At 39.7% G+C, this 12,571-nt stretch overlaps 1 protein-coding gene across 1 annotated transcript in view; it reads right to left on the bottom strand.

Annotated features, from left to right (window-relative positions):
* Positions 1 to 7,883: 7,883 nt before the first annotated feature.
* The window catches only part of col5a2a (collagen, type V, alpha 2a), a 46,994-nt gene continuing 42,306 nt past the window's right edge, over positions 7,884 to 12,571 (bottom strand). The window contains exons 52-54 of the mRNA XM_015966839.3: positions 12,354 to 12,535; positions 12,031 to 12,273; positions 7,884 to 8,669 (exon numbers count right to left, since the gene is read on the bottom strand). Coding sequence (XP_015822325.1) covers positions 8,523 to 8,669; positions 12,031 to 12,273; positions 12,354 to 12,535 — 572 coding nt within the window. The 3' untranslated portion in view covers positions 7,884 to 8,522. The remainder of the gene's footprint in view (positions 8,670 to 12,030; positions 12,274 to 12,353; positions 12,536 to 12,571) is intronic.

The raw sequence follows: 12,571 nt of genomic DNA, 5'->3' as shown, positions 1-12,571 counted from the left end.
TTTCTATTCACTTTAAAAATAGCAGTGTGGTGGGTCTCTCTATTGCTGGCAGAGTACTATCTATTACTCAACTAGCGGATGACACAACACTTTTTTTAAAAGATAAATATCAAGTTGATGAAGCTCTCAAAGTTGTCAATAATTTCTCAATAGCCTCTGGTCTTAAACTCAACATTCCAAAATGTGAACTTCTCCCTGTTAAATTCTGCACGGATACTATTATATCAGGTGTCCCTGTTAAAAATAAGGTTAAATATCTTGGTATTATCATTCAAAAAGACCAAGATGCCAGATTATCTGAAAATTTTGACCCTCTTATAACTGCAATACAACATAAATTTAATCTTTGGCTTCAAAGAGAATTATCCATTACAGGAAGATCCTTGGTAGCCAAAGTTGAAGGCCTCTCCCGACTTATTTATGCAGCTATGGCACTTGATGTTTCGAAAGAACTATGCACAAAAATTGATAGAATATTATTTAACTTCATTTGGAAAAAGAGAATACATCATATTAAAAAAAATGTAATGATAAACAAATTGTGTTTTGGCGGTCTAAACTCTTTAGATTTCACCTCCTTAAACGCGTCTTTTAAAATCAAATGGATCAAACTCTTTTTAAAAAATCCCAGTTCAATTTGGAACGTTGTTACCAACCACATCTTTAACTCATTTGGAGGACTGCACTTTCTGCTAAGATGCAATTACAAAATCTCTAAATTACCGATTAAACTCTCCAACTTTCATAGTCAACTCTTATCATCTTGGTTAATGATATACTCTCACAACTTTTCTCCCCATAAATATTTCATTTGGAACAATCAGGATATTAAATTTAAGAATAAATCATTATATATTCAAAAATGGGTTGATAGAAATATTTTACTTGTAAGTCAGTTACTGAATGATGATGGTCAATTATTTTCCTATAAGGAATTTTTGTTTGTTTATGATTTTCCTGTCACTCCAAGAGAATACGCTGTAGTTTTTGATGCAATACCAGATGGAGTGAGAAGGTTATTGGTGTCTGCTCCTAAGGGTAGAAATTGTATTATTCCAGAACTAAATCCCGGTAGCATATTCATCGGTAACATATGTCCTTTATTGAGTGATAAAGCCACAAATCAATGTATTAGACAAATCATTCAAAGAGATATTGTTTCCAAACCTGCAGCTGTATTTTACTGGAACAATATTTACAATGATATAGACTGGAAAAACACTTGGATTCTACCAAGAAAATTTATTATAACTAATAAGATAAGAGAGGTTTCGTTTAAGTTGATCCACAGATGTTTTCCGGTAAAGACATATCTGGTTAAACGTAAGAAAAATATTGATACTCTTTGTACTTTTTGCGGCAATGCAGAGGAAACAATATGTCATTTATTTTGGGATTGCACTTATACACATGTATTTTGGATTGATCTAAATAATTTTATAAACACCAAAATTGATCCCTCTTGTAAACTGAAGTTTCACCATATTCTATTTGGCCTCTCACATACTGATAAAATTATTTCAGGAAAAATATATATTATTAATCTTCTGATCATTTTTGCCAAATTTCACATACATTGTACAAAATTCTCTCAACAGCGTCCAAACATATTTGCTTTTACAGCCCTGTTTTCCAATTATCTGAAGAATCTTAATAACAGTACTAACTCCAAAGCGTGTAAAACACTAGAGCTGTGCCGAATGTATAATTTCACTTGATTTACTTGTTTATTTGTACCTTGAGCATTTTATTTTGTTTATTTATTTATTTTCAATTTTTTTCCCAGTTATTTTGTTAATCTGTTTTCTCCTAAAATATACCTTTTTGTTTAAGTATACTTGTAGTTGTATACATAACTTGTTCAACTTGTTATTACAAGATGTGGAATGTTTATACCCTTTCTATATTCTACAATACCATGTATGTTTGTTATTCAAATGTCTAAATAAAAAAAAAATTAAAAAAAATTTATCTGTAACACCTGACACAGCAGGATTACGGAGGTTGGTTTGAATTTTAGATACATTTTTCTTTTGTTTTAGCTGAGAAACTCCAGAATAAGTAAATAAAAATCTAAATTACTGCAATATTTTTGTTGTTAGAAGCTGCAGAAACAAAAATTTTACCAAAAAAAACCCCACTAAAAATACACAAAGACCCCAAGATCTAGTAGTAGCAATAATAATTGTAGCAGTAGTAGTAGTAGTGGCAGTTACTCTTACTGCTACTGCTACTACCTATAGGTATACGTATAGTACTAGTAGCAGTACTAGTAGCAGTAGCAATGGTAGTGTAGCAATAGGAATAGTACTAGTAGTAGTAGCAGCAGTACTAGTAGTAGTAACAGCAGTAGTAGTACAGCAGTAGAAGTAGTAGTACACTAGTAGTAGCAGCAATAGTAGTAGCAGTAGTAGTACTAGTAGTAGTAGCAGCAGTACTAGTAGCAGTAGTAGTAGCTGCAGCAGTATAGTAGTAGCAGCAGTTGTAGTAGCAGTACTAGTAGTAGTAGCAGCAGCAGTAGCATAGCAGTAGTAGTAATAGCAGCAGTAGTAGTAGCAGTAGTAGTAGTAGTACTAGTAGAAGTAGCAGCAGTGCTAGTAGCAGTAGTAGCTGTAGTAGTAGTAGTAACAGCAGTTGTAGTAGCAGTACTAGTAGTAGTAGCAGCAGCAGTATAGAAATAGCAGTTGTATTAGTAGCAGTAGTAGTAATAATAATAATACATCAAACTTATATAGCACTATTTTAGGACACTCAAAGACGCTTTCATGCACTCTCACATTCACACACTGCCAGTGATGGTAAGCTACTGTGTAGCCGCAGCCGCCCTGGGGCGGTCTGTCAGAGGCGAGTAGTAGCAGTAGTATTAGTAGCAGTACTAGTAGTAGTAGCAGCAGCAGCAGCAGTAGTATAGCAGTAGCAGTAGTATAGTAGTAGCAGCAGCAGTATAGTAGTAGCAGCAGTAGTAGCAGTTGTGTTAGTAGCAGTACTAGTACTAGTAGTAGTAGTAGCAGCAGCAGTAGTATAGCAGTTGCATGGTAGTAACATCAACAGTAGTATAGTAGTAGCAGCAGCAGTACAGTAGTAGCAGCAGTAGTATAGCAGCAGCAGTAGAATAGTAGTAGCAGCAGCAGTAGTAGCAGTTGTATTAGTAGTAGTAGTAGTAGCAGTACTACTAGTAGTAGCAGCAGCAGTAGTAGTAGTAGCAGTACTACTAGTAGTAGCAGCAGCAGTAGTATAGCAGTAGCAGTAGTATGGTAGAAGCAGCAACAGTAGAATAGTAGTAGCAGCAGCAGTAGTATAGCAGCAGCAGTAGAATAGTAGTAGCAGGAGCAGTAGTATAGCAGCAGCAGTAGAATAGTAGTAGCAGGAGCAGTAGTATAGCAGCAGCAGTAGAATAGTAGTAGCAGGAGCAGTAGTACAGCAGCAGCAGTAGAATAGTAGTAGCAGGAGCAGTAGTACAGCAGCAGCAGTAGAATAGTAGTAGCAGGAGCAGTAGTATAGCAGTAGCAGTAGAATAGTAGTAGCAGGAGCAGTAGTATAGCAGTAGCAGTAGTATGGTAGTAGCAGCAGCAGTATAGTAGCAGCAGCAGTAGTAGTAGTAGCAGTACTACTAGTAGTAGCAGCAGCAGTAGTATAGCAGTAGCAGTAGTATGGTAGAAGCAGCAACAGTAGAATAGTAGTAGCAGCAGCAGTAGTATAGCAGCAGCAGTAGAATAGTAGTAGCAGGAGCAGTAGTATAGCAGCAGCAGTAGAATAGTAGTAGCAGGAGCAGTAGTATAGCAGCAGCAGTAGAATAGTAGTAGCAGGAGCAGTAGTATAGCAGCAGCAGTAGAATAGTAGTAGCAGGAGCAGTAGTACAGCAGCAGCAGTAGAATAGTAGTAGCAGGAGCAGTAGTATAGCAGTAGCAGTAGAATAGTAGTAGCAGGAGCAGTAGTATAGCAGTAGCAGTAGTATGGTAGTAGCAGCAGCAGTATAGTAGCAGCAGCAGTAGTAGTAGTAGCAGTACTACTAGTAGTAGCAGCAGCAGTAGTATAGCAGTAGCAGTAGTATGGTAGAAGCAGCAACAGTAGAATAGTAGTAGCAGCAGCAGTAGTATAGCAGCAGCAGTAGAATAGTAGTAGCAGCAGCAGTAGTATAGCAGCAGCAGTAGAATAGTAGTAGCAGGAGCAGTAGTATAGCAGCAGCAGTAGAATAGTAGTAGCAGGAGCAGTAATATAGCAGCAGCAGTAGAATAGTAGTAGCAGGAGCAGTAGTACAGCAGCAGCAGTAGAATAGTAGTAGCAGGAGCAGTAGTACAGCAGCAGCAGTAGAATAGTAGTAGCAGGAGCAGTAGTATAGCAGTAGCAGTAGAATAGTAGTAGCAGGAGCAGTAGTATAGCAGCAGCAGTAGAATAGTAGTAGCAGGAGCAGTAGTATAGCAGTAGCAGTAGAATAGTAGTAGCAGGAGCAGTAGTATAGCAGTAGCAGTAGTATGGTAGTAGCAGCAGCAGTATAGTAGCAGCAGCAGCAGTAGTAGCAGTTGTATTAGTAGCAGTAGTAGTAGCAGTACTACTAGTAGTAGCAGCAGCAGTAGTATAGCTGTAGCAGTAGTATGGTAGTAGCAGCAACAGTAGAATAGTAGTAGCAGCAGCAGTAGCAGTTGTATTAGTAGCAGTAGTAGTAACAGTACTAGAAGTAGTAATAGCAGCAAGTATAGCAGTAGCAGTATTAGTAGTAGCACCAGTAGTAGTAATAGCAGTAGCAGTAGTAGCAGCAGCAGTAGTAGCAGTAATACTAGAGTTTGGTTCAGTGCACCAGATATTATCCAGCAATGGAAAACCAAAACACTGGACTCAGAGGCCCTTGTTACAGGCAGAAAGAATAAGTCAGACTACCATATCTGCTGCATGGTGGTGCAGTGGTTAGCACTGTTGCCTCGCAGCACAAAGGTTGCAGGTTCGAAACTGGGCTGCGGCCTTTCTGCGTGGAGTTGCGTGTTCTCCCCATGCATGCGTGGGTTTCCTCCGGGTATTCCAGTTTCCCCCACAGATCACAACATGCCCTATAGGTTATAAATTGTAAGTCGCTTTGGATAAAAACGTCTGCTAAATAAATAAACATAAACATATCTGACAACATTTCAAGTATGTTTTCATCAAATACATTTTAATGAACGTTTTCATGAAACTTTAGAAAGTACTTAAAACTCAACATCTGCTCCATGAAACCACTTGTCAGCACGTTATTTGGGGTTACTCCACTAGAGGGCAGTAGAACTTTAATTATAATATTGTCATGGCAGTAGTGCAGACTGAAGTGTTTCTTCTGTTCCAATATATGAATACATCAGAGTTTTGACAGCTCAATGTTTTTATTTTAAAGATTTCATTTATTTCTTCTACATTAATGCTTATGGGTAGCTGAGATCTTCGGAAGTGGAGAAAGGCCACAAACAAATCAACTCAAGTAGCAAATAACTTTTTGAACAGCCTCAAGTTAGAGAAATAATGATTACATTTAACCAGATTGACAAGCTAATTGCTAGTCACTGTGATAACTTAATTTAAAAAGGCATTAATTTTCAAGCTCTCCAATATGGAAACCCATCAGTTGTCACACACATTTGGTGTGTGGTGAAATTTGTCCTCTTCATCCGACCCATCCCCTTGAAGAAGAAGAAAATATCATTTCTATAGCACCTCTCAAGATAAAAATCATGAGGCGCTTCACAAAAACAAAAAATGTAAAAATATAAAAAAGCATTTAGAAAATGTTTAAACATATATTTAAATGAGCAAAAATAGGCAATTGTGATTAAAACTATGTTAAGAAAGAGAGAGAGTGAACACAAAAGAAGGAAATCAGTAGATCCTGAGGAAGGTGGAATAGGTGGGGAGAGCAGAATAAAGAGAGAGAGGTGAAGAAGGTCATACAAAAGCCAGCTTGAACAAGTGAGTCTTCAGCTGCTTTTTAAAGGAGACCACTGAGTCCACTGATCTCAGGCTCAGGGGGAGAGAGTTCCAGAGTCTGGGGGCCACAGCAGCAAATGATCTGTCACCTTTGGTCTTTAGCCTGGTGCTGCACAACCAGTAGGCTTTGATCACTGGACCTCAGGGACCTGCTGGGGGTGTAGGGACTAAGAAGATCTCCAATGTAAGATGGTGCTTGTCCATGTAAGGCCTTACAGACCAGAACCAGGATCTTGAAATGAACCCTGAAGTTGACTGGCAGCCAGTGAAGCTGGAGGAGAAGCGGGGTGATGTGGGTGTGTTTGGAGGACTTGGTCAGAAGCCGAGCACAGGCGTTCTGAACCACCTGTAGACGGTTCAGGGAGGTTCTGCTCAGACACGTGAAAAGAGAGTTGCAGTAGTCTAAGCATGAGGAGATGAAGGTGTGGAGAACTGTCTCAAGTTCAGAGCGGGACAGAATGGGACTCAGCTTAGCAACGTTCCTGAGATGAAGAAGGAAGAGCGAACATGAGAACTGACATGAGAATCCAAGGTGAGAGCTGGGTCAAAGGTCACGCCAAGATTCCTGACAGAAGGTTTGGTGTGGGAAGCAAGCTGACCAAGAGAGTCTCTGACTTTGGGAACCAGCTAGTCTGGGGGCACAGATGAGGATCTTTCGTCTTTCGTCGATTCACTACTTGGGGAATAGTGAGCCGCAGACACGGCCATACTTAGGGACTAGCTGGTGGTTTAGCCCCCACTAACCCCTTAATGCTGAGTGTTAAGCAGGGAGGCATTGGATGCCATTTTTCAAGTCTTTGGTATGACCCAACCAGGACCAGAGGCCCAATATCCCAGTCTCAGGACAGAGCTGGTTATGCTGGTGAAGGTTCTCAGTCATCCAGGTCATGCTATTCCAAAACGGTTCAAATGAAGACAACGGGACTTCTTTGGTTTCTTGAAGATGTTTTGTCTCTCATCCGAGGAGCTTTATTAATTCTGACTGGAACATGGGGGGTCAAGTTTATAAGCTGTAGCTGTCTATTGAGCCAGTTATATATTTGTCTAAAGCATCAGCTGGAAGGCTGACTGTGACCGGTGTGTTTGCACCTCCAACAACATTACCGCAGTTGTCTTGGTTACGCAGCATCTATGGGTAAAGTGCTCAGATTAGCATCCTCAAAGGGAGGAGTTTAAGTATCTCGAGGTCTTTTTCAAAAGTGAGGGAAAGATGGAGCGCCAGGTCAACAGGTGGATTGGTGCTGCTTCTTAATATTTACATTTGGTAATAAAACGGTTAAAAACAGGCAGTTCTCTCTTGTTTATTGCACTTAAAAGGATGAAATCTCCGTACTAATGATACAGGAGCTAATCAATCAATTTCAAAACAAAACAGGCAGTGAGATAATTTTGAACATTTATTTTTCAAATGATGAAACGTTTACGGAAAGCTTCCTCTTCTTCCTCTCTCCCCTCGTCTTTTTGCTCCCTAGTGGATCAGTAATAAATAGAAAGAATCTTTAAACAACAAAAGAATCACTAAAAATTACAGTCAGCAAAACCAAAAGCAAACTGTTTGCATTAGAAACCTGAAAATAAATGTTTTTGTTTTGTTTAACTACAAAAAATTGAGTTTAAATTTAAAACAAACAGCCAACAAGATCTAGCTACTGCTTCATTAATGTCATGAGAGCTTGGGGGAGGTTAACAAGCTTTTAATTTGTTGCATAGCAAAAAAAAATGAAAATAAAAATAAAAAATAAGATAAATACAAAGCAAATGGCTACTTATTCTGGAAAGCTGGTTATAGGAAACCTCTAAAAGAATATAAGTGCAGGATGCTGTAAAAGGGGGATAAGGTGTGCATCAAGAGAAGTATATTTTGCTTCTGTACCATTTCTAAAGATGAAAGAAGAAAAGAGTTACCAGTCACCACACAGCACCTCATTCATCTCTCCATTGTTGACAGAAAGATCTTTATTATTTTCACCAAACCCTGAACGGCAGAAAGAAACCAGCACCTGGGAAAGACACGTTACACGTAGCACCGTCGTTGTCTCAGCTTCGGTGACGAGGTAGCTAACGCCGAGCAATCGACACAGCTAATGTGTTCAGTCCTCCTCCTGGTTCAGAGTTCAGTCGGATCTTCCAAGCCGCACGGCTGCGTAGCGGTTTTTTAATCCTCAATAGCACCACAAAGTTTTCTATTCGTTAAAGAGAATTCTGTAAATTTCTAAAAAATAAGAAAATTATAAAAATAACAACAATAGTGGTGGGACAATGAACTTCTATCGGTTTGGGGCTTATTATTAACAGCAGTTAATGTTTGGTATTATTTGTCATTCTTAAATGTAATTTAGGCTTCAAGCATTTTGACGTCTGAAGTGAAACATACACAAACAAGGAATCAGATTTTTAAAACCACCTTTTTTTTCTCCGTAAAACCAAACATTCATACCAACGTCTGTTGTCTTGAACTTGGGTTGAAAGGCACAATAAATATTTTGCCACAGGGCCGGAATAGTCCTCGTATGTACAAGGCGGCTGATCGCATCAGCTGTCAGTTCAACAGTCTCTCCTCCATCTGTTTGGCTCTACAAGAAGCACACAGGTCCGATATCAATACCGAACTCCTGATTGGGCCCACCAATGTCCACGGGGGCAATATCCACAATGGGAAGCCTGGCAGTTTTCTGTGTCCTGTACTCGAGTACTGTCTTGCCCCAGTTGCTGCTTGCTTTCTGTGAACAAGAGACGAACAAGTTCAGTGAGGAAATAATCCATTATTTCAAATTTCTAAATATAATTAGTGATTAATGAGTATTGGTTCATAAGATAAATACAGAAAATTTGTTTTGAGACACTAAAGTGATTCTAACTCTTACATTTTACAGATAGTAGGTCTGTCTCCACAACCGGAGCTTCCGGGTTTTTTTTTTAAGAGTAGCTGGCCACACCCACATTGGCCACACCACAATAAGGGACTGACTATAACATCCTTACATTATGATGTGTGCTCAAAGAGACCAAAACAACAGGAAAATGTTTAGCTCCATCTTTAGGATCTCTAAGTTAGTTTCACTTTTACTCTGATGAATTTATCGCAAAATCATTTCCTTAAAAACCATAAAAAGCCATATAAGGGGGAAAACAAGGAGCTCATTTGCTTTGCCTGAAACAGTATTTATAGTGTAAGCTCTTAATATCACCAGCTGACTTTTATGAATATTGTTCTTGTCTAAAACCTGCCGAGAACAGCAGTTAGACAGACATAAATGAGTGAGTAAACTTTAATAAAGATTCCCATGTTACACCAACATACCATATATAAGACATCAATTAAAGAGTGTTCACAAACACCAACTGTTGTTTTAAACAGCATTTACAAAACAACTGATGTTAAGACATCAGGCAAGTTATACCCAGAAAAACCAAGTGATATGCTACAGTCCGCCTACAGTGTGGTTCTCTACTGAGAAGCAGAATAAAGGCTAGTTTATACTTCTCCGTGTGTGTTGGTACGGAGACACGCAGCACCATTATCCGTCATCGTACGGGCTCTTCAACAAGCTTGCAAGCACAGATGGGGTATACCAAACTTTTCTAAATATTGACCGCAAGCCTGTGATCACTCAGGACGCTGCTTCCTTTTACTTCATGAACAGCTCCTCCAGAACCAAACACAACTAGCGACAAACATGGAGCAAATTGAAGAAATTCTCGCAGAAAAAGTTTGACGATATAAAATTTTAATGGTGACTGAAAGAGTACTAAGATACGCAGCAACTTTTTATTTGGGTCAGAAAATTACAGGAAGCACGAGTTTAGAGGTGGTGACTGGATGGCAAAGTGGAGAGCAAATGTGTGTTAAAAAGCTTCTAAAATGCATAAACTCAATGTAAACTCACTAGAGACGCAGTGTTGGGAACTTTACTATTAAAAAGTAATTAGTTATCGTTACTGATTACTTTGTCAAAAAAGTAACTCAGTTACTTATCGAGTTACAAGATTATAAAAGTAACTAATTACCAAGAAAAACTGTATGTTACTTTTTTCATTAAAGAATGAAAAATAAATGGGTTCCCCTCTAATTAAGCTTACTTAATTTACTACAAATGACTACAATAGTGAAATATAAATGACTAATGACTAGAACATAATAAAATGTGCAATTGTTCTTTTATAAAACTGAATAATTGAAATAAATGGGCACTTAACAGGAGGAACTACAAACAGGAACATTTCACTAATCTAGACTATTAAAAGGCCACTGTGTGATATTTTTCTCTGTAAGTGTTTTTCTCCCCAGAAGAAGCGACAATGACGTTCTGCTGAGCTGTGGTGGCCTCATGGAGGGGGCCATCGACTAGCACACTGCTGCTAACCACTAAAACATTCTCTCTCTCCTGATAATAACTTTTTGTTTTCATTGACTTTTGATGTGCTAATACTAGTTTATCTGTTTAATTATAGATCAACTAGGATAAATACAATAAAGTTTATCTTTCACCAAATACAATATTTACTAAGACATCACAATATCACTATAGACACATCACTTGTCCGTGTGTGTGTGTGTGTGTGTGTGTGTGTGTGTGTGTGTGTGTGTGTGTGTGTGTGTGTGTGTGTGTGTGTGTGTGTGTGTGTGTGTGTGTGTGTGTGTCTTTGTCTGCCTGCTCTGTCTTCTCGATCCCCAGTGAGTCGTGGAGGATGGCTGCTTATACTGAGCCAGGATTCTCTGGAGGTTTCTTCCTGTTAAAAGGGAGTTTTCCTCTCCACTGTCGCTGCATGCTTGCTTAGTATGAGGATTGCTGTATAGTCACTGACACTAGTCAGTGACTTGATGCAATTTGCTGGGTTCCTTATATAGGAAACATTATTTCTGATTGGCTTAATGAACTGTGAATTGGAATGTTTATTATGTGAAGTGCCTTGAGACGACTCTTGTCGTGATTTGGCGCTTTATAAATAAACTTGAATTGAATTGAATTGAACCCCGATCAGCTAAAATGTATAATTGCAAATAGAAACACCTGTAACGGTTCCTGAGCCTTTAAATGGTCTCTCAGTCTAGTTAAATTACTGCAATAAATGTAATTTTAACCAGTATTCTAATTTTTCCAGCTTCACATCAGTGTGTGCTTTAGTAGCCTTTGTGCTGCTGGTAATCTAGTAATGGTTAAATAAATAAATAAATATCCTTTAAAATGACACTAGAAGAGGCACAGATCTGATGGAGGACTTACATTTACTAACGTGGGTCAGACCCAACCACAGAAGAGCTGAAGCTGGGTGGTAAACACACACAGGTAGTTCTAATAACACCTGAGCTCCATGCCGTCTGAGACTGATGCATCAGTGTTACAGCAGGACTAAAGACATGATCAGAAACAGGTTACAGCTGGATGATCTAGGAAGGTAGAAGATCAGGACGTCTGAGCGGTGAACAGGTGAGCGGACCTTCGGGACGTCCCGCTGTCACGCTAAGAAGGGCACGGCTGCAGATTCACGCCTGCAGCAGCGAATCTGCCGGTCTGCAGCTTGTTCTTCACGGGCCATGACGCGCTTGGATGAAAACATCCGCCTCTTTAGCTCCCGATCAGCTGATGACGACTTCAACGCCGCGCTGCTGAATTAGTGACGCACACATTTTCTAATCAGTAATGGAAATGGCGTTATGATAGAAGGAGATAGTAATTCATTAGATTACTCATTACTGAAATAATTATATTATTATTCCCATCACTGTAGAGACGTGACACAACAAAGGCAGCATACACCAGAAAAATGTTACGCCCTCTGCTGTCCTGGTGGAGAATTGCTTCATACCTCTGACACACCAGCAGAGTGGAAATGGAAAACATCTCCATCAACACACGTGTGTGTGTGTGTGTGTGTGTGTGTGTGTGTGTGTGTGTGTGTGTGTGTGTGTGTGTGTGTGTGTGTGTGTGTGTGTGTGTGTGTGTGTGTGTGTGTGTGAGCGCTAACTTGCTGACGGAGAAGTATAAACTAGCTTTAACTTCGATCTCCTTTAAGTAGCTTCATACGCCATCTCATGATTCATCCGCTTGTAAAAACAACGCCACGTTGGGCTGAACTTACCGAGCAGGAATCCTCCACCATCGTGTATCGGAAGCGGTTGTTTCCCTCAGCTTTCAGCTCCAGGTCATTGGAGCCTTTGAGGATCACTGCTTTCTTCAAGTTGCCCGTTCGGGCGTCTTCGTAGCCCACAGAGTTTTTGCAGTGGTAGGTGATGGTCTGAGATGCCTCTTTGGAGAGCAGGCGGATGAAAGTCATCTGCACCGTGACGGAGTTCACAGGCTGATCTTTGTTCCCATAGGTGAACTATAAAGAAGATGTCAGAGCTTAATGCTGAAAAATCTTTAGAAAAGACCTGCAGACATAATCAGAAAGTAAGCCCTCACATGTGTCCCGCTATTTATGTCGGCTCCAAACCACACTGGTTTGCTCCTAGAGGCAGTCCACCACACTTTACGAGGTATAGTGGATGGGTTGGCAGAGATGCAGGTCTCTCCAGTGTCCATGTTGCAGTGCACTTTGATGGCATCCTCTGCACTACCTTGGTTTGGATCCACCCAGTACTCGCCTACATTAACATGTGATCAAGATGAGTCAAATTCTT

Source organism: Nothobranchius furzeri, chromosome 14, assembly GCF_043380555.1.
Source record: "Nothobranchius furzeri strain GRZ-AD chromosome 14, NfurGRZ-RIMD1, whole genome shotgun sequence".
Classification (NCBI taxonomy): domain Eukaryota; kingdom Metazoa; phylum Chordata; class Actinopteri; order Cyprinodontiformes; family Nothobranchiidae; genus Nothobranchius; species Nothobranchius furzeri.
This window is presented reverse-complemented; position numbering and strand designations above follow the sequence as displayed.